The sequence below is a fragment of the Hibiscus syriacus genome, unplaced genomic scaffold (assembly GCF_006381635.1).
Source record: "Hibiscus syriacus cultivar Baekdansim isolate YM2019G1 unplaced genomic scaffold, ASM638163v2 tig00002655_pilon, whole genome shotgun sequence".
Classification (NCBI taxonomy): Eukaryota; Viridiplantae; Streptophyta; class Magnoliopsida; order Malvales; family Malvaceae; genus Hibiscus; species Hibiscus syriacus.
Genome location: NW_024061938.1, coordinates 379,934 through 402,721, shown reverse-complemented (window position 1 = coordinate 402,721; position 22,788 = coordinate 379,934). Strand labels below are relative to the sequence as shown.

Here is a 22,788-nt window from a genome sequence, read left to right as displayed (position 1 = left end):
TCCTCTTCCCTATCCGGATGTTTGATTATGTGTTTAGCTTTAAAACTTTGAACAAAAAGAATATTGTTTCAACATTTTGAATATTTTGGATTGTTTGATTTTGTGGATTATTAGACTTTGGATTTATTTGAATGTTTGAATTTATATATTTGGTTTAGTTAACGTTATTGCATCATTTACATCATTATTAGCAATATGTCCAATTTTGCCATATCACATTGTTTATGAATATTGATTATGGAACTAATGGCTAACGTTTCTCTTGATTGTGATCTTAGCAGCTTATGCATACATATACCTAATCAATTGGCTAAATGATTTTCACGTTTCTTTGAATCTTTTTGATTTAACAAAAAGGGGGAGAAGTGTGTGTTTTTAAAATGATAAATGGGAGAAGTGTTAAAGTAAGGGGGAGTAATTTCAAAAACTTGATTTCAAAATCTTAAAATTACTAAAATGTTTTGTTATATCAAAAAGGGAGAGATTGTTGAAAACATTTTGATATTTCGATATAACAAATTAAGTTAAATGAATTTTAAGATTTTCCAAATGATTTTATAAGTATATTCGATATAATTATTCGAATATCAAAACATTACTCCAAATATTTCAAAAATCATTTTTAATCCTTACTTAAGTGTAAAATTAAGTTTTAATCTTAAAACAATTTCAAAATAATTTTTCAAAGTATTTTGAACCATTTCAAAGCCAAAAATTCCAGATTGCTCAGAGGGAACCGATTCCCCCTAAATGGTTTGGCTCAGAGATTTCCAGAATGCTCGGAGGAAACCGATTCCCCTATAGGGGGGTACCGATTCCCTCTGTTCAACGGTCGAAATATTTGAATTTTACACTTAGGGAACCGATTCCCTATGAGGGGTACCGATTCCCCCCACGCTCCAAGCATTTTTATTAAATGTTTTCACACTTAAACGACTATATTATCTTCACTAATCATTCCCAACGTTCAGAAGTGATTCAAGGTGTATTTAAGCAAGCTTAGAAGCTATTGATCAATAACAAGAAATATCAAGCAACTAGAATCAAGAGAGAATCAAAGAGAAAGCATCAAACCTCAAGTTTGAGCATTTCAAGCCTATTTTCATTCAATATTCATCTTGCTTTCAAGAACACATATTGTGCTCAATTGTATTCATCTTTGAGTGTTCTTTTCTTTATTCTAGAATTGTGCAAACAATCTACCTTGTGAGGATTTCCTTGTAAGTTTGCAAAATTTGTATTGTTCTCTTTGGGAGAGAGTGTTCTCAAGAATTTGGGGTATAATTCTTGAGGGTTTGTAAGGTTACTCTTTGTCCTCAAAAGAAACACAAATTAGTGAATTTGTGAAAAATCCTTAGTGTGGATAGCTAAGGTAGGACGTAGACTTTGATTTAGAAAGTCGAACCACTCTAAATCGCTGTGCAAATCTTTTCAATTTTCTGCAAAAGCTTCCACCGAAATTTTTATTGCCAATTCACCCCCTCTTGGCCGATTCCGTCGATCGATTAACTCAACAAGAACCCGACCCAAGTTGTCACCAATGTCACTGATTTTGTCCGTCCACCGTCGGGGTAAGTATTCCGGTCCTTTGTTTTAAATTTCGATGAATATATCCTATTTTTTAGTGTTGAAATGGCTTGGTATTTATGTGTAGATGCACTAGAGTAATCGGTCAACCGGCCCGCCCTTGCCTCCATTTCATGTGACTCCACACGCCGTCGCGTGAGCGCGAGGCTCGTCCCTCATCTTTGGTTTCTTTTAGAACGGTTTGGACCAGCTCGAATAGGCCCAACCTGGTCTGAACTGGGTCTGTTTGACCCGATCGAGTTAACCTGTCTGAGTCAACTTGGATCGAACTGAGTTAACCAGAACTGAGTCAACTCATCCGAGTCAACCCGTTGACTGACCGAAAAGTCAAAATTTTCAAAAAGTTATATTTTATGTTTTTTGACGTTCTGAGTCCGAATATGAAGTTCGTTTCCCCAAATTCAATCCGATAAGTTATTTTCCAGCATTTTACCTTCTGATTCGATCCGTTTTCTACAATTAAGCCCCATTTATGATGTAATTTATATTTATATGTATCCGAGATATTATTGGACGTTGGATTCAAGTTCGAGAGTGATCAAATGGATTTTAAATGTGCAATCGGTAGAGTACAAAAATCGAGGTAATACATTACTACCTTCTTGCATGCTTTAAAGAACACATTGGTGTGAGTTGCATGAATAAATATTATTGATAATTTATGTATAGTTAATTATTCTATACTTGAATCAGACATAGTGTAAAGTTAGTAAACTGAATATGACTCAGATGACTCGTATAAGAAATTGGAAGACTGGTAAGAATTACATTACAAGTTCTATGATTAAATGGTAAAACAATCAACCTCAAGATTTGTAAATTTTGATTTGTCTCTTTAAAGGTTAAATGCCAAAGGTACTTGAATGATAAATTATGAAAATACTTATGTTAGGTAAAATTTCAAAAATACACTTATGGGGTAAAATTACGAAAATACCCTTATATTGTAAAAATACAAGAATTATTCCTGGAAGTGGAAAAATAACTCTGAATAGGTATATTGATCCGATGAAACTACTGATGTTCATGGAAAATGCTAGTTTTGCTTATAAAGTCCTGGATAACCGATTTTTTAACCTCTAAGATGGCAAAAGATTTAGAATTTTTTTGGTTTTTGGATAAAACCATCTGATAAATAAATTAATAGAATGATCCATACGATTGAATCAAAGAAAATAATTGAATACCCTTGAAAGATAAAATGACCAAAATGCCCTTGAAGTGTAAAATGACCTAAAGTACCTTCAAGTCTTGGAATGACTAAGTACCCCCAATGACCTAGATTTAAGTGAATGACTTGGATAAGTCTGGGAACGCTAATGAACTTATATGTTGTACCGTCCATAAGGGTTTTGAACCACGAATCAAGAACGTTGACATTTTTTGATACCGTTGCAATACAAAAATAAAATAAATACCATTGAAATACATGTTCGTCTCCCTAAGATCCATTCAACGATGATTCTGAAGATGATCAGTTCGACTAGTGATGTTAGTATTAAAGTGTGAATATCCTTGAAGTACATCGATTTGACAGATTGACAAGTACCATAGTGTTGGGATTTGTTTAGTTCGAGTTGACTCGATATTCTGATAAATCAACATGAATATTAAATACCATGAATCATCGTTTCACTCTTATTAGATTAAATTACTAAGAATTCTTCAAGAACCAAATGTCCAAAATGCCCTTGATTTCCTGAATAATGGAATCACTCTTGATATACCTGAAATATCAAGTAACTCTGATGCAAAAGATTTTGAATACCTTCCCAATTACTTAGTGCCTCCGAAAAATATCTAAATACTATATGATCTTGATAAATCACTACCCGAATGATTGATGAATTTGTTAGCTATCAAACCCTTTTTTTATAGGGATCTTGATTCTAAAATCCTATTAAATTGCAAAAGTTTCACGGTTCCCTACCTGATAAATACCTAGTACCTCTAAAGAATAAATGGACCCTCTAGTATGTTCCCTATATGACATATAATTGTTTTACCTGTTTTAAAACATGATTTCCACAAATTACGGATTTACTGATTTTTTTCATTTATCGTCAATTAACTATGGCTACATGATTCATCAATCATGATTACTTGTTTTCATTGAAAAATATAATCGTTCATGATCTATGGATCATGGGATCTATTGGTTACTACTTGAACTGTTTTATTGTGACACTATCCTGATAGGTTGGAGTATGGAGTTTCAGCTCGGTCAAACTGGTAGTTCATACATAGGTTCATACCGATCGAGCTGGTAATTCCTTACAGACCTAAGGTGACCCTTGGGTAGGCTCCGAGGCCCCGAGAAACTTTCTTGGGTAGGCTATCTGGCCCCAAGGCACTCCCTGGGTAAATCATAGGACTACATATGATGTATGGGTGGAGGACATTCATTTGATTTAAATAACTACATGATCATTTTTACAATATACTACTGGATCATGATTTTGATATTATAGGGTACTGCTAAATCTGATTTCTATTGGGGACTGAATGGGTAGGCCGGAGTATGCAGGTTCAACTTGGTCAAATTGGTAATTTCTTATATAGGTTCAGACCAATCGAGCTGGTAATTCCTTACGGACCTAAGGAGACCTTGGGTATGTTCATAGGCCCCAAGGTACTCCCTTAGCGTGGCTCCTTTGTTGTGTGCTTAGGTAAGTCCTTATGGATGCAGTTTTAGGTAAACTACATAAATTTGTTCGATTGGAGGGTATTACTGTGGTTTTAAAATATGTTTTAAACTATTAACGTTTTTAAAGGATCTATATACATTACTCTGTTTTGTTGGAACACACTAGACATCCTATTCCGATCTCCTGAACTTGGTCCTCTGAATGTTGCATTTGAACTGAAATCTTCATGTCTTTTACTCAAAAAAAATATCAGTGAAACCACAACTCATCCCGAAAACCTGTAGACGTCTGAATCGATAAGGAAATTTTTATGTTTTCCTATTATCTACATCTCCTTCAGCATCACTTGGTAGTTCTGTATTACTAAGTTTCCCAAAGCTCACTCTTTTTCTCACCATTTCAGGTTAAAAGAATCAAACCAGTGCATCTATCGACATCAGTAAAGGAGTTCCATTGATGTTGCTTGTAGAGTACGATACATATGATTAGGGGGCATGTAGGTTGTGTTCTGTTTTTATATCCGAGTTTGAAACTTGTATGATTTTAATTTTGTTTGTAACATATGAATGGTTTTTTCTAAACTTGTATTTTAATTATAAATTGTTTTATGATTTTAAGCGTTTTAACATAAATTTTAAATTTTTCAGAATTTTTACTGTGGGTCGCTCTGATGGCCCTAACGTGACACTTCGGATCGGATCAGGTTACCCGCATCGGTTTGTAGGTGTTACATTATTGGTATTAAAGAAATTGATATTAGATGTATTAATTTAATAATTGTTTTGTTTATAGCTTCCTGTGTTTTAGATATATTAAATGAATTATTTCATTAATTTATATTGTAACCTCACCTCAGACAAAAAGAAAAGGAAATCCTTATCCAATGGTGACTTGACAGGAACATGCAAATTTCACACGGTCCCGTTCAGAGAGAAGAAAAAGAAAGACGTACTAGAAATATTATTATTTTTAATATTTTCAGTAAAAAATTATCTAAAACATTATTTTTTTACCTAAATTTCCGGTAGAAATAATAATGTTTTAGGTAATTTTTTATCAAAAATGTTAAAAAAATAATAACATTTCTGGTAACACATTTCCTTAACTGTATATTAAGCTGCCGCACGTGAGACTTCCCCCTATTTTGCGTTTAGATAAATTGATGCTTCCACAGGCATGCAACTTGTTGCTAGCCATGCTTGAGAGGGTTTTATTAGACTAAAATCTGCTAATGACAACAAATTTCATATATGAAATTGAGAGAAAAAAATATGTACCATATTATGGAATCGGATATAACTCATATACCAAACAAATAATTAACCCTTTAGTTATCAGCAACTCAATTGGCGTCAGTTTCCTCTGATCCAGATATGCTTAGTTCTGGTTCTTTTTACTTTGGAACGATTACATAAAATATTGTGCGTGGCCATGACAGTTAAAGAGTTCAAATGTCATGAATATATATATTTTTTTATAACCATCGATTTCTGAGGTAATAATTGACTAATTTTAATTAAATACTGTAAAGGTAAAGATGATATTCTTAACTCATTGTACTCCATTCGTAAACATTATGATTTAAATTTATAATCTTATTTGAGGAATCTAATATATTATCTCACTAAATTAACCGATTATTAATCAAAATTTATGAATATTAATTAGCTGTGAATAATTTGAAACGTGAAAAATATTTTTCAATATGTAGGCCATATATTTTGAAACTCTATGCCAATAATTTGTGAAAACATTGGAATGTTCTTACCTAATACATGGACTTCGTAGCCTTAAATTTCAATATTCGTACTAAAAGATGGATATAAAAGTATTGTCTTGCACATCTCTATGAAATTTAGGCCAAATTATATTATTATATATTTGAAAAAAAATAAAATTTAAGTTAAGTTATGATTAAAATTAATTACATATTTGGATGAATTTATAGATGATATTAAAATATTTAAAAATTTAAGAACTAATTTAAACTAAAATCATAATTTAAAGATAAAATTAAAATATTTAAAAATTTAAAAATCAATTTAAGATAATCATTTAAAAACATATGATACTTCTATTTCATAAAACAAATGTGACAGCCTCACAATCCACCAATGTAACCAAAAAAAGAAACAGTCCACCAAAGAATTAAGAATCATAAAGATTATTATTTTTTTCCACTATCCAAACTATATAGTTTGATTTCTAATTGTATAATCCATAGTTAGGGATTAAACTTATATTATAGAAAAAATACTTCTCTTTTTTTATATATAAAAGTTTAGATAAGGGGTAGTTTTTCAATTTAGGGTCAGAACATACCTAAGACAATTGAGTTTTGCATAGGAATTTACAAATTACTCACTAAGAGTGATGGTGGTAGGATCTGAACTTGACCTTATAAGCTCAAATTCTTGAATCTCAATCATTTGTACCAACACTCGTAAGTAAATAAACATATACTATTGAATTGATGTAGTAGTTAGAGAAAGTATTGTTCACCTTTATAATTTTAAGTTTAAACAGTTATATTTGTAAGGTGTATATGTTATCAATAACTAAATAAAATTAAAAATAAATATTTTCTTATAATCATTTCAAAATATTTTAAATTATTAATAATATTTTTTCGATTTACCTTTTACTTTTATTATTATTATTATTATTATTATTATTTTGCTTTGGATGTTTATGATAAAGACACCTGGCGGGCGGCTAAACTTTAAAAGAGTGGAATCCTTATCCTAAAGTTAAAGTGATTAAATTTGACAATTATTTGTACTTTATTTTAATGATAAAAGATATTTTCTAGATCAATAGTAAGATAAGACATTAGGTCCTTTAAGTAAGGTTAGGGGTTTAAATTTTGACTTTTTGCGAATGGAGCAAATTGGGTTGAGAGGGTCGCCCTCGTCTCTGTAATACCCGAATTAGATTAGTAGGTCAATAGATCGGATATCTGATTAATTAAAAAAATATTTAAATATATATATAAAATAAAATATAAAATAAAACTTAAAACTTGAATAACAAGGTGAAGCTGCAATTCATGTTATTTTAGAACTTGCACCTATTAATTCATGCTGCAGGAACCACGCAAGAACGAGTTGGAATCAAAATTAAAAATAAAAATAGTTTTATATTAAAAAATATGATTTATTAAATATTTAAATTTAAAAATTAGGAGGGACAAAGATTTTGTTTAATTATATTTAAATTATAAAATATCTAAAATACTATTATACTAAAAATTTGGGAGGGAAACATCCCCTCCTAAGTACATGTAGATTCTTCTCATAAATTTATGAAAACATAAAATTTTATATTAAATAAATAAATTTAAAAAATATAAAAAAAAAAATTAAAAGATAAATAATTATAAATATAAAACATAAAAAATTAAATTATATAAAATTTAAAAAATTTAGAAGACTATGATTACCAACAAACTCGTGAGTATATCATGACATTTATCTTTACATTATTTCTCTGCGCTGATATTCATCTAATTCTACCATTGAATTATAGCTATTATGGCTGCTAAAAAGGCATAGTTTTCAAAGAAGAGAAGCCATGGAAATCTTACACGAAATCAAAGATTCCAAATCTTATTCATATGATACCTTTCATTTTCTCAGTAACCAAACAGCAAAAAGAAAACAAATAGGGAGGATAAGCCAAGCATATTAGACTTGCCTAGAGGATAAGATTTCCTCGAAGCCATCTTCTTCATTTTCTCCAAATTATTTAAGCCCATGGCTCAATCTCAAAAACTCTTGACCGAACTGCACAAGAATAATAATACCATTGATCATCGACTCTGTAGGTAATTCCATGATCATCGTCTCCTTCTCCTTCATCCAACATGTACCAGTTAAAACCCTAAAAGAACTAAAAATGTAAACAGAAAAATAATTGAGAAGAAGATATCAAAAGCTAGAGAGAGAGAACAGTCAGAGATACTGGATAGACTAATATATAGAGAGAATTTATATTCGATGTATACTCATTAAATGTTTGACTGATAAGGATACTTATATTATCTTACGTAGGTACAAATCCTGATTAATAATGTTTTGTTAAGGCTTTGACTATTAAAAGTTGTTTAATGGTCTATGACTGTAGTTATTTTGTTGAGTTCCTCGACTATTAAAAATTATAGAATGATCACTCGATATTCATTATATTCTTGTCCTTTTCTGTTAAAATATTAACAACGGTATAAGCTGGAAGTTAACATGTTGACTGAGATATAATAAAATATGATCTCATAATCTCAAATACTATCATATATCAGTCAGCATGTTAACGTCCAACTCAAATGATCGTTAATTTTTTAACAGAAAATGACGAGTTTGAAACATAATGAATAGTCGGGTGACATTTTTAACTTTTAATAGTCGATGAACTCAACAAAGTAACTCTCTATAGTTGATGATCACTTTATAACTTTTAAAATTGATAACTCAATAAAATGGTATCATATAATCAGGGGATCATTTGTTTACTTTACCCTTATTTAAACATAATATCTCTTTACTTGATTTAAAAAATAATAATTTTATACGTAAGTGATGTGTCGGTTAAATTATATAATATTTTCGTATCGAATATTAACCTTATTAACGTGTATACAGATAATTATATGATATACATTTATTTATTTATAATCGAGGGGTGAATAATAAAATTATTTCATAAATGAAAAATAAGCACAAAGGTCCACCTACATGTGAATGCCAACTTCACTGGGTTGTTATATTAAAAACAAAATTGTAATAATAAGAAATTAAATTAATTCAATTAAAGACACTATTTTATAATTTTATAAGAGTGGGAATCAATAGTGAACCAGCTAATTGTAGGGTCCCTTAATTCCAAGAAAATGGAGGTTTGTTGTAATTTTACAATATTCATATTGATTTAATATAAAATTTTGAGTAAAGTACACAAATGATTCTCGATTATAAGACATTGTTTTATTGAGTCCCTCGATTACAATGAACTGTTTTGTTGAATTTTCCGACTATTAAAGGTTATAAAATAGTCATTGACTATGCATATATTCTAAACTCGTCATTTCTATTAAAAAATTGACGTCCGTCTGAACTGGACGTTAACTTGCTCATTGAGATATGATAAAATATGATCACATAATTGTTTGAGTTATATTTTGTGGATCGTATCTTTGTTTACATTATGTCGTCAAGCCAGTGCTTGAAACATTATGTTGTCGAGTCAGTGCTTGAAAGTAGCGACAGTGCAATAGACATCATTAAAATATAATTTTATTATATCCCAATCAACATGTTAACATCCAACTTAGACGACCGTTAATTATTTAACGAAAAAGAATGAATACGGAACACATGTTCATGCATCAAAATGCATTATGTTTCAAAATGCCGCTTTTTTTAGAGTTTGTATTGTTTTTTATAGGTTAGATCAATTTTTTCTTATTTGATTTTGTATAGCCATTGACGATATCGATTTTAATACGGGTTGCCGACCAACGGTTCTTTTATTCTCTTTGTTTCATTTTTAGTTTTTTAATATGAATAATTCTGTATTTGTGACACGTTTTTCATCTTTTTTCTTAGTCGTTTGGCCATTCTTTTTATTTTATGTTTTCTCAGAGTTGGATTTGATGATGTCATGACTAATCAAGATGGCGCTCATTTATAATTTTGTTGATCTTCCCTGCTATGGACCATCGAATTGAATTTAGATATGTGATTTTGTGTTCGTGGATAATTTCTCATGACGCTTGGTTCTATTGCGATTTTCGGTGGTCTTTTAACAACTTAATCATCTTTTGTGGTTCATTTGTCAATGCAATCATATTTGTTCATATATATTTTTTGTTCAAGTCTTTTGCTTGGGTGTTTTAACCTTTTTCATGTATGGTCTTTATACGATCTGAAGTGGCTAGTTTCAATGTTATAGGTAAATGTTCAAATTATGTATTTATTTTACGATTATAGTTGTAAACCTTTATTATAATTTTGGATATTTTCACTTTTTAATAAAACTAACAACTTCTATTTAAAAACAAAAAATAGCAACGTATTCAATTCTATCATGCCTCGTCCCACATGGAAAATACATTAAAGCACCAAATGCCACATTAATCATATAGAGTTGTTACACAAAAGTCATGAAACATAACGTACTTCAACATTTACACATCAAAAATAGACTTCATCCTATAAGCCTTTGTACACGCCACTCTAAAATGGAAATTAGCAAAATACATAAATGCCACCAAATCATCATCACCACTTCACACATTGTTTCCTTACTTCCAAGTCCTTCGTTCGATCACCGACCACCAAACCAAAAAACCACCTACAACAACGAAGAATAACCTAAACTCAACACCCCATCAACCCTAAAATTCACCCGACAACACCATATCGTGCAACAAAGAAATACGAAAAGAAAACAGAGGAGAGAACCATCCAAGTTCAGCCAAGGTTCGTCGTCGACCATCAGAGGGTCGCCTTCAAAATCCCAATGGTGATAAGCTTTTCTACAATGAAAGAAGTAACATATTTTGATAGGAGGTCGATCTGACTGTCGTTGGATCAGAACATTTTTAGGCCGAAAAGTTGGGAGAAGTCAAGGCTTTTGTGGAGGTTCTAGGTGAATCAAAACTAAGAAAGAAGAGGAAGAATTATTTGGTCTTTTCGACAGGAGAAACCCCGAACAACAAAAAAATGATAATTATATTTTTTCATGTTGTTTTGGGAGAATCTAAACTGATAAAGTAAGAGAGAAAAATAATCGTTTGATGGTGACGGCGACAAGAGAAAACCATCGGAGCGACAACATCAATTGTTACCTTGTTGAGAATAGACGTAGAGGGAACAAAAGGGGGAAAAATAGGAATGAAAAGGAAGATGATCCAAAAATTTGATGAATTATTTTAAATTACTGTCAGTATTGACTGTCAAAGAGTAAATTTGGACATACAGTTTCTCAAGAGAAATGAAATAATTAAACCACACAACACTCGAGAAAGCACTCACAGCAACTAACAAGATGGAATTAGAAGATGGTGGAAAGAAAGCCATTGAAAGAGAACAACCGTACCTGAAGAAAAAGCTGTCCGAATGAGATCACCACACCAACAATATGACAGAACATGGATATTGGCATTGAGACTTTTATTCTGTGCAATTTTTTGAAAGAAGGTAATGCAACCATCTTGAAGAATCAGTCTTTCACCAGCTCGTTTAATGTCTTCAAGGTTTAGACCCTTAAGCACACCTGACTCAATCACCCTAGAATTTGCTCTTTTCTCAAAGTCCGAGAGTTGCTCTTTTCTCAAAGTCCGAGAGTTGCTCAAGTGCTTTATGCAAAGCTTCATAGTTGAACTCCACTGTAAAACCACGGGAAGTACAAAGTCGATGTGAAGGAACTATTTACACGTTATGCAAAGTTTCATAGTTAAATACCTTTCTCAGAAGGCAAAATGCTTTCTATGCATTGTTCATACTCTTCTGTGTATTGTGCAGAAAGTAGACCCCAGGTGTTCCTCAGCTCAACAGACGACATCCTACCAATTTGACCTGTTGGTTGGTTCTGATCAGATTTTGGGGCTGTTACTATTGCTATCTCAGCCAAAATGGCAGATGAATCAACAACCGTGCAAGTAAGATCAAAATCAGAAAATATAATAAGACGATATTGTTCAGGGTCATGCTCCTTAGTCAAAGGAGCAATAGTAGGCTGAGTAAGCGGTTGACTATAGAAGAACTCCGTTTCAAGTTTCATTGCTTGGTGATAAAGTTTCTCGATGATGTTTAGTTCCTCGCCTGTCAAAGGGACACTAAGTTTGTCCAGCAAGTCTTCAGTTTGCAGAGCGGATGCCTAAATTCAAAGAATCAATAGTTGAGCCATGGAATTTGAAGGGCAACTTATCTAAAGATTTTAGCTCCGAGACTGTAATCAAGTTGGCTACTGCAAACAATGAATGCTATCAATACCACACCTGAAAACTTTCAGAAGAATAATTCTCAATCCACTTTTTGTAGGGGTGGTCATGCTCATTGGATTCTAGAAGTGCCTGAAACTCCTTACCCAAAAAGGCATACAGCCTCATGCAAGGTGTCATTGCCCCTAGAGTGTAAGCTGCAATTTTGGTTTTCTCAAATGGAGTGGCAAGTGTCCCTGGAGCTTTTAGTCCTTCAACTTTCCCAGATGCTGTTGCCAGCAAGAACTCGGTATACTTCACAGTTGCAGAATTGACAGGGCTCTCTTTAACACAATCAGAACCCCACTCCTGCAGAATTCGAGCATTCAGACCAATAAGATACCCCTAACCAGACAAGAACTTAGGAGACAAAGCAATGCATATAGAATAATAAATACCTATCTTAGAGTGAAAAAGAAGCTTTATTGTATTGTAAATTGCATAACAAGGCAGATAGAATTTACTCGATAAAAAAGTATGATTATTTACTCAAATCTCTTTATTTCTTTAACTGGTGAGTTAGTGGAATTAAAATATCAAAATCTAACCCTCATCCAATCAAAAATTTGTCACCAGGAAGAGGACTGGATATTTCATGGGACAGCCATCTATATGATCAGAAAGAAGAATCAAAGGGATAATGATATCCAATAAATATATAAAAAGACAGGATTAAAATCTATTGGAGACGAATTCATATGCCAGAATGACCTATGGTTGAATCTCCATGAGACCAATATACCTAATAGTCGGTGCTAATGTCTAATAAATATACAAGCAATGACAATAGAAAGCAAGATTCAATTTCCTTTTTTCATCTGAACTTTTTCTAATAATTGAGAATGTGGTAAGAAACAGAAAAGAACCATATTTACATACCTGTACAAAAGAATTATGCATTTTTAGCTCCTGTAAGACACCCTTCCTTAACTCAGAGATAGCTAATTTTGCATCATCGTCATCAGCACAGTTTTCTGCCAATTCATATCTACAACCCAGATTGAAGAAAACAAGAAATCAACTAAGGACCTGGGCCTACGTATAAACAGCAGAAGGCAATTCTAAATAAAACTAGCTAAGAGCGCAAAGATATTCCGTTTCATCAGGCACTGCATGTCAATTTAAATTCTGGGAACTGACCCACCTCAAGCAATGTAATTAATTTTCTCCAAATAATAACAATATAACCCTCCAATTAGTTGCTGCGAAAGCTGACACAGAAAATAAAATAAACATCTGAAGAATTACTTGAGCAACCAAGTGGTGCTTAGAAATTAAAGTTCCATTCATCTTCTTTTCCTAAACTTTCTCAGCAACCAAAACTAGGAAGGGGTTGTAGCTAGCTAGTTTCAATCTTATAATAGAAAATCAACTCTCAATCATCAGCAGAGTTTCATAAAATGAAAATCTAAAATTCCCACTCTCTTCAACTCAACAAGACGATGCAAAAACCATTATCATTTCCCTTAAACAGAATATCAACAAGGATGTAAGGCATGCGCCAATTCAATAACACAAGGGGTTTATGTCGATTCTTCAATTTTCTTTAAACTTAAATTCATTGAAGCTAAACATAGGCAAAAAGTACATCTCCATTTGAGATTTCAAATCCCTTACATCTCATCTTAGCATATACTGTACAGTACTACCAAACAAGCAAATAAATCAAACAGAAAAGAAAAAAATGCATCCAAACCCAAAAATTCATTCTACAAAACAAACAAGACCCAAACTGAAAATTCCATCAAAAAGACCAAAAAAAGAGAAATAAAAAAGAGACTCACGCACGAGCAAAGGCTTTGAGAAAGTGTACATCTTCGGCAATATAATGACGAAAAGTGTCGATCTTGAGAGACCCGGAAGCCAAAGAAAGAGCGAAAGGCGAGTAAAGAGAAAGCATGGATTCTCTACGAAACTTGATCCAAAACCTTTTCGCTAGACGGTCATCGGTGGGGATAACGTCAACGGAGGACTTTGGAAGGATCGCCATTGAATTCGAAGATCTCCGAGTAGGCGAAGGTGGAAACGAGCAGAATCGGCTGCGGGATCGGGCGAGTTTGAAGAGAGATGTGATCGGGTAAGGAGAAGAAGAAAGGAGCGAGCGGATCAGAGGAAGAGAATTGTGGAGTTGGCAGTTGCTTTTGGTAGTAATGGCGGAGGAGAGGAGCGGACAGTGTGAAAAGGGAGGGAATGTGTTTTATTTATACTGTTCATTTTGGTGTAAAAAAGGTAAAATAATTAAATTATTATAATTAAATTATAGTTTAACCTAATTTTAGTTGGTAAAAAATTTTCATTCAAAGTAATTGTTTAACGTTTTCAACGTTTTTTTAAGTCTTTACGTTATAACGACCATTAAAGAATATTGTTCTTTAACATTTGTCACGTTTATATTTTTTTTAAAAAAAATTCTTTTGAAAAACTTAAAAATATTATTAATTCTTAAGGAAACACCTAAATTTCTTTAAAATTATAAAAAAAAATTAAAAATCTTAAAGTCTCTAATTTCAAACAATATTTTCGATCGACATCAATCATTTTCAGTCACCACTTCTGTCGCTGCCCACCCACTAACTGGCTATTGTTTTTGCCATTATCTTAAACTCCTAAATTTTTAACCCCAAAATTAATGGGTGAGGGATCATAAATCTCTAACTTTAAATTTAATGAGTGAGAGATTTAGTTAGGGATAAGGAGAAGGGAGGGACACACTTTGTACCTGAAAGTGAGGTAGATGAAAGGGGAAGGAGAATTAAAGTAGCACTTAGGAGAGAGGGAAAATTAGGGAAACGCCTGGGAGATAGGGGGGCAGAGGGAGAAGGAAAATTAGGGTAGCGCATAGGATGGAGGAAGACAAAAAGAGAAGAAAATTAGGGTAATACTTGGAAGGGAGGGGGACAAAAGAAGTTTACGCCTCGGAGAGAGGGAGGGAGATTTTTAAAAAAATAATAAAAATAATAGTTTAATTTTTTAAAATAAAATCTTTTAAAAATATAAACACGTATCATGTCGGATAATAAATTTTTTAACAACAATTACGACACGGACATTTAAAAGAATAACTTCATAAACATTGGACACTTGATTTGAGAAAAAAAAATAGACACCTAAAGTTAAAAAAATGTATAGTTTGTGCAAATTTTTTCCTGCTAAGCCTTAATAAAATTTAGAAGTTATATAATTATTATTAAAATTTTAATTTAATTACAGGAGTGTTATCATGATTTGTTGAATTAATGATATGATATATTAAATTAGTAAATAATATTTTATTTATTTATTTTAATATTTTAAATAATAATTTTAGAAAAATTAAATAGCTTCAAAAAAATTATATATTTTTTAAAAATAAATATGCTATTTTATTGCTTTAACAAACTACAACCAGATAAATCTATTACAAAATCTCTCTCATTTGACTTGCTATACATATATGAGGCATTTTTACTCAAATTTTATTTTAAAAAGTTAACAACAAAAATAATTTTTGTTTAAAATTTTCTTTTAGATTGTGATTTTTTTCGCGTAAAAATAAGTGACGTTGGAAGAGGTTTTCGTATTTATCATCTTGTACCGATGTGACAAAAATTGATTAGAACTTTTAAAGATTGAGCTAAAATAAAAGAGGTGCTAAAATATGAAAAAAATATTATACGAATTTTATCTTAAAAAATAAATGTGCAAGTCGAACGTGTTTAAAACAAGTATTTACACAAGCATTCTATGAGAAATTGATGTTTATGCTTACTTATTGAATTGTGAAGACTCTCAAATTATATGATGTTGTACATTGTACTCTTTATCTTTTAATCGTTATTTTATCTAATTGAGTTTTCCTAGTAAGATTTTCAATGAGACAAAGTATTACACGAGATATATATATATATACTCTTTTTTTCTTTGACAAGAACTTTCTTTTATATAATTTTTATCTTAATAAAATTTTAACGAGACATGTTATTTTTATTAACCCTCGATAATAACTTTCTTTTATATAATTTTTCTCTTAATAAAATTTTAACGAGACATGTTATTTTTATTAACCCTGTAAGTGACAGTGATATAGATATATATTATTTATTGATGTGCATCATAATTAGAACTTTGGGCTTTTGGTTTATAAGTATAAAGTTTGACAATCCATATTTAAGAAAATAATAAAAAATTATAGTTCCTTATTTTCTTATCTATTTTTTATTGTTATTTTACTTGCTTCTTTTTTTAATAATAGTTTCTTTCCATTTGTCCTCTCAACTTTTTTTTTTTGTTTTTTTACATTTTATTTATTCTTATTATGGACATCTTAAATAGTTTATTTTAAAATTTGTTTTATTAATAAACAACAACAACAACAACAACAACAAAACCCAATTCCCATATGTATGGGGTAAGGGGGAGGTAGGGTAGTAGGCTACCCCCAACGCCAGGTTGAGAGTAACTTCCGTGGAAGACCTCCGGCAGTCAGAAAATTAAAAATTTAGATAAAATGCAATGCATGTATAAATAAATACATAGCTAAACAGTATTCATATGCAGTCATTAAAATCAAATGTGCGTCTGTAACGGGAATTAATCCCTGCATAATTATCCCTGCGAAAGAATCTCTGCATATAGACATAAACATAAGATAAGATCCGGCTAAATTTAAAAGAGGAAACATGAAGAGAATGGTACACAGAAGTAAACGTTAGCAAGCCCAGTTCTAATCCTTCATAAATACCAATAACAGAAACGTATAAAAAGTATAAGTCATGAAAAATACTACAAAGACATTAAAAGAAGACAGAGGTGATACACCCTATAGATGTGACCCACACTACTCGACTACCCTAGTCTTTAGCCTCCATATTTTCCTATCAGAGGTCATGTCTTCGGTAAGGGCTAAATCCCTCAAATCAGATCTCAAGCAGTCTTCCCACTTTCGCCTTGGTCGTCCTTTCCTTCTGGCACCGTCGACTGTAATCGACTCTACCCTCCTTACCGCATCCGACGGTAGTCGCCTAAGGACATGCCCAAACCACCGTAGTCTTCCCTCCCTCAATTTTTCGGAAACAGACACCACCCCCAAGGACATCCTAATAGCAGAGTTTGTCGTCATATCCTTCAGAGTCTTACCACATGTCCATCGAAGCATTCTCATTTCTGCGGCCTCAATCCTCCTTACGTGATCCTTCTTGGTTGCCCAACATTCTGATCCATACAACAGCGCTGGTCTTATTGTCATTCTATAAAATAATCCAAAATAATTATAAAAAATACGTTTAGAATATTGACATTTATTATTTAAAATTATGTTAATATAGCTTGATAGCTACGTACCGAGTTTTTGTTTTGTTATATTATTCAAAATCATAGACACTAAGAATCATTATTTAGCATTTTGTTTTTAGAGTTCCTTAACCTTCACTCTCGATAAACAATTAGTGAGTACTTTTTTTCCCTAAAATAAATCGATTTCATATTTCTTTTTATAAATGATGCAAACCTTCACTACATATATATATATTTCTTGATTAGAAGCCTTAAATAATTTTTTAATAGTCTAAGGGTGATTATAAAAAGTATCATCTAATCATAATCTTTTTTAACCATTAACAATACGCACACACCTACAAACGCAAATGCTTGAACCAAGGATCTCATGAGAGAACAACGCTTCTTTTAACTACTTAGGTCACTCAATGAGTTTATTTTAACTAATTTTTTTATTAAATTAAGATGACTACAAAATAATATATAAGTACCCTCAACCATTTGACAATGAACGTCCAATCACATTTACAGTCGCTGGTGCTTGAACCTATAACCTCTAAACATCCACGATTCAGTAGAAAATGCCCTTTTGAATTTGTTGGTCCATTGTGAAAGGACAAAGCACTGGAAGATATATGGACCGTAGAATTGGACCTTTAAGAATCACTGTACTAACTATGATCCTGCTATGGAAAGTGCTTGTTCGGAAAATGGAAAATGGAAAATGGCAAGGGGAAGTTTATTGGAAAGATACTTCAATCAAGCTACTTTGCTGCATATTGCGGCCATTAGGCCACCATCTGTGGTTCTATGAGAAACAACAACATATGCAGATGAAGATGGTATACGACCGTAAGTTCACCGTAGCAGAAGCATACAGATTTCGTGCCAAGGATCACGGGAGGCATAGGATGCAAATCGATCAGTTATATAGGGGTCACGGAAGAAGAGGCAGTTTCTTTGGCTAGCAATGCATATAAATATCAATTGTAATCTACTAAGATTTTATCACATTCGAACAGATGAACAAGGATATATCCAGGAATGCAGTGGTATGGGGTTCGACAAAGATCGTAGTCCATTCATCGATACGAGACTGCCTACGATTATATTTCAATTTCTCCTCCTATCTATCCCTGCTCACTTCCTCCACTCTTACCCCACTGGTATGCAGTTTATAAGGTCACACAAGCTTTGAATTGGCCACAAACAAAGATGCAAACTCAAAATGCTATGGGAAGACATTACCAAATTATTTACCTTTTTCTTTCGCAGGTTACTTTCAGCACCAAGCTGGCACTTGGTTGATAGCACCATTGCAATGGCTTCTTTTGATGTCCAGCATGGACGAGCACTCCTAAGCGGCAGCAATGTAAAGTTCATAATTTCCGGCAGTAGAAAAATCAAAACAGGAACCTAGTCCAAGATCCCAAGAATGGAAAAACGGCAATCAACAACCTGAGCAGCAACGGTGTGTCTCTGACTCTCCCTATCCTACTAAATTTACCCTCCTTTCGTTGCTTCGGTACTCCACTCCCCTTTTGACTTGTTCCCCTCTTTTGGGTCTCCACTTGATCATCCAATTGATCCCATCCGCCATACTTTGGGACTCTCTGACCACCCTTATCACGTAAACCACCATCTGAATTCAACCACGAGTTATAACTTGTCTTCTCTTCACCATTCTTATTCGACTCTCGTTTTCCTTTGTTTGTTCTTGTGTTATTTGCAGCAGCCCTTGTAAATTGTTTCTTCTTGGTCCTACGCCTGGGGGTGGATTTCCAACTCTTACTTGTCCTTCCCGAAACCTTGTCAAACACAAGTGAAAGTGCTGACTGCCCCAGAGGGACAGCTAATGCCATGATAAAAGCATTTGGTCCGGTTCCAAGCAGCAATGATATGGCAATGGCTGGTAACATCCAGCCAAAAGCTCTAAATACCTGTATGTAGAAATCTTTAAGTACCTTACCATATTCATCTGAAAGAGTGAAACCCAAATCCACATCATATCATGAAGAAAATGTGATATGTAAACAAACGAAACCTAAACTTTATAATGAATTAAACAATATGCCTAATACAACTATTCTTATACTTTTAAGTTTTAACTACTTCAAATACATCAGAAATTATTGGGATTTCTCATCATAGTTTCCTTCTTTCATTGTTCATGTGCATCAATGCTTCTTTTTCCCCCAAGTACAAAAACATCAGAGGTTCTTTTTTATTCTTACATTTTTGGCTGGACAATATAGTTTAATTGGTTATTATAAACAGCCCTAAAATTCACTACTATGTGACCAGTGTTTGCACCATGTTGCTCGAGCTTTCTTTTCTTAAAGAAGCCATTGCCTGGCACTCATGTCCGACACATAAATATTAGGATATGACCTCCAAATACATGGAAAACCTTAAAAGGAGTCCAATTATACCCTTATCCGACACTCACGCAAATCCGAGTGACATAAGTTTGCGATGTGATACTACCGATTGGGGCTATAAATGAGACAGACAGATCATAAGCTACTCGAGTTCTACTCGGTCAAAATTTGATTCGAATGGACTCGACTCGAGTTCTTAATGAGCTGAAGTGAGCTACATAATACCCGACTCAAAAAACTCGTAGCAACTCGAAAAATAATAATAATTAAATTTTAACTTCTTAAATTAAATTATTAATAGGCTTAATCCCCAAATAAGTGCCCAAACTATATCTTTTACCCAAATTGGTACATACAATACTTTTTGGCCCACCCAGGTGCCTAACGTTACAAATGTGACCAATTTAGGTGTCCGGGACGTAACGGCTATTAATTTTCTCTGTTAAGCGACACGTGTCACAATATGGTAATTTTAAAATTTATATATTTTTAAAAAATATTATTATATTTTTTAAAAACCTATATTCTTTTAAATTACAAAAAACCCTCAAAATCCCCAAATCCTAACACTAACCCCCCGTCGCGGCCTTTTTCAGCCACGACCACCGCCGCCAACGTAGTCTATGCCATCATCGTAGTTATATGTCATCGTAGTTGTCGCCGATTGGTCATCGAGATCGCGTGAGATCGTGATTTTCATCCTAGAGTATGCGGGGTTTGAAACGTTGATTCGACATCGATCGACAGTCGATCGATCACGATTTCATAGGGGTTATGGTCACCAGTGGGAGGTGATGTCGGGTTGAGCTTTGTCGACGGCAAAGGGCTACGGGCGACGTGGGTTTAAGGGTTGAAATGAAGGTTTTCAAAGTTTTGAGGTTATTTCAAAATTTATATGTTTTCTTTTTTAAAAAATATATAATTTTTTTAATTTAAAAAAAATCTAAAATTATAATATTGTGACACGTGTCACTTAACAGAGAAATTAACACCGTTGATGGCTCGGACACCTAAGTGGTAACGTTTGTAATGTTAGGCACCTGCATCGGCAAAAAAATATTGTAGGCACCTATTCGGGAAAAAGGATATAGTTTGGGCACTTATTCGGGTATTAAGCCCTATTAATAATATTAACATTCATTTATTGTTCTTAAAAAATTGCATTATAAGATTTTCATGTACTTAAGGTTTAAGTTCAAGCTTGAACCGAGTTCGAGTTCGAACTTGAACTAAGTCTGAGAATGTTTCGAGTTCAAGTTTTTTCGAGCTTTAGTCAAGTTTCAATTTTTTATTTTGAGTTTGAGTCGAACATGACAAGTTTAAGCTCAGAGCTTTCGAATCGGGTTGAACTCAGCTTTGATCTTTTCAAGTCAAATCAAGCTTAACAATACTCGATTTCGACTCGTCTCATTTATAGTCCTACTACCACCGATGATGCAAAATCGGTGAGCTTTTTCTTCATAAACTACATCCATTACATGTATGCTATGGAGACAGACACATAACCATGCAAGAATATCACCATTTCCCATAACTCCCCCAAATTGTTTTTGCAACAATTAGAAAAATCTTATTTTTGCAGCCCCCTTCTAAGATAACTTTCAATTAGTGTAGAATCGTCAGAAGCATAGAATTAAAAGTATGGCAAAGCAACTCCACTATCTTCTAACCAATAATTCATGCTTTCCTCAAGGCTAAACCCTAGTTTTTTTCTCTCAATCAAATGCTTCCCAAATTCACATCATTCCCCAACACCAAAATATTGACCCAAATAATTTATTTTATCAGCAACCCAAAAAAAGCTTAATTATAGAAAATAAAATCAGTTACCTTAAAAACCCAGAATTCATCATCCTCAAATAAAAAAAGCTTAATTATAGAAAATAAAATCAGTTACCTTAAAAACCCAGAATTCATCATCCTCATCTAATTCCCAGACATCATCGTAATCATCGAAATCAGACCACCATATCCTCTGCTTCGCTCCGCTGGAGAACTCGAACTCATCCTCATCGTCTTCGTCGTTGGAGTTTTGAGGATCGAATCTGGACCGTCCATCTGTGCGAGGGAAACCAGTGGAATTGCAGCGTAGTATGTTGTTAGTGGTGGAGGTAATCGCTAAGGATTTGTTAAGGTTGAGAAGAGGTAGTGAAGTGAGAGGTGGAGATGGAAGCAGAAGAAAGTGGTGAAGCTGAGTCGCCATTGAGTTGAGAATAAATTCATTTATTAATTAATTTTTATAGGTTATTATTAATTAGGTATAATGCTTAAATAGTCCTCCAAGTATGAAAGATCACAAAATGATCACCTACCTAAAAATTAGGGTAAACTCTCTATTTGGTCACCCAACTATTCTCACGTTTCTGTTTTGATCACTTGATTATTTAATTAAAATCATATTTAATGTTATATTTTATTTTTACACTTTCTTTTGCTTTGCATTTGAAATTACTAATTTTAGAAGGTTGCAAAATCTTGAAGTTTGATCGTATTAAATTTTTGGCTTATATTACAAACAAGTATATAAAATATATCATTGTTTTCATTTAAGTATCTAAAGTATTTTTTTGGTCAAAGTAAATGTCTAAAGTTATCTTTTTGGTCAAAATAGGTATAATATATTTGGTCAAGATATGTTACTAAAGTATCCAGTCTTTTTCATCTAAGTTCTAAAAAAGTTGACACGAGACATTATTTAAAATACTTTAGGTAGTTAGATAAAAAATTGAATACTTTAGTATTTATTTTGTCAAAAAAATACTTTAGATACTATTTTGATAAAAAAAAATAACTTTAAATATATATTTTGACCAAAAAATATTTTGTTCTTTCTTCCTAAGTCTTGCTCCTATGTTCCAGGACCCTTTTGTATGGGTGCGCCTTACGCCTTTTAAAACTACGAGTACGTCTTACTTTTTTTTTAAAAAAATTATATTTCATA

At 32.7% G+C, this 22,788-nt stretch overlaps 2 protein-coding genes across 3 annotated transcripts; both read right to left on the bottom strand.

Annotated features, from left to right (window-relative positions):
- Positions 1-11,424: 11,424 nt before the first annotated feature.
- On the bottom strand, positions 11,425-14,410 carry LOC120148352 (bifunctional TH2 protein, mitochondrial-like). The gene is made up of 5 exons (XM_039161509.1): positions 13,998-14,410; positions 13,093-13,201; positions 12,232-12,522; positions 11,696-12,110; positions 11,425-11,619 (listed from the first exon to the last, which is right to left on the bottom strand). The coding sequence occupies exons 1-5, from the start codon at positions 14,201-14,203 to the stop codon at positions 11,540-11,542; spliced, it is 1,101 nt and encodes a 366-aa protein (XP_039017440.1). The 5' UTR covers positions 14,204-14,410; the 3' UTR covers positions 11,425-11,539.
- Positions 14,411-18,733: 4,323 nt separating this feature from the next.
- LOC120148337 lies at positions 18,734-22,066 on the bottom strand. 2 transcript variants are annotated; one of them, XM_039161493.1, is made up of 3 exons: positions 21,745-22,066; positions 18,855-19,406; positions 18,734-18,793 (listed from the first exon to the last, which is right to left on the bottom strand). In XM_039161493.1, exons 1-2 carry the CDS (start codon positions 22,048-22,050, stop codon positions 18,870-18,872), a joined length of 843 nt encoding a protein of 280 aa, XP_039017424.1. In that variant the 5' UTR covers positions 22,051-22,066; the 3' UTR covers positions 18,734-18,793; positions 18,855-18,869. The 2 variants fall into 2 exon arrangements, with proteins under 2 accessions (XP_039017424.1, XP_039017433.1); XM_039161502.1 differs by having other exon boundaries at positions 18,746-18,822; positions 18,857-19,406.
- Between the last annotated feature and the right edge of the window lie 722 nt (positions 22,067-22,788).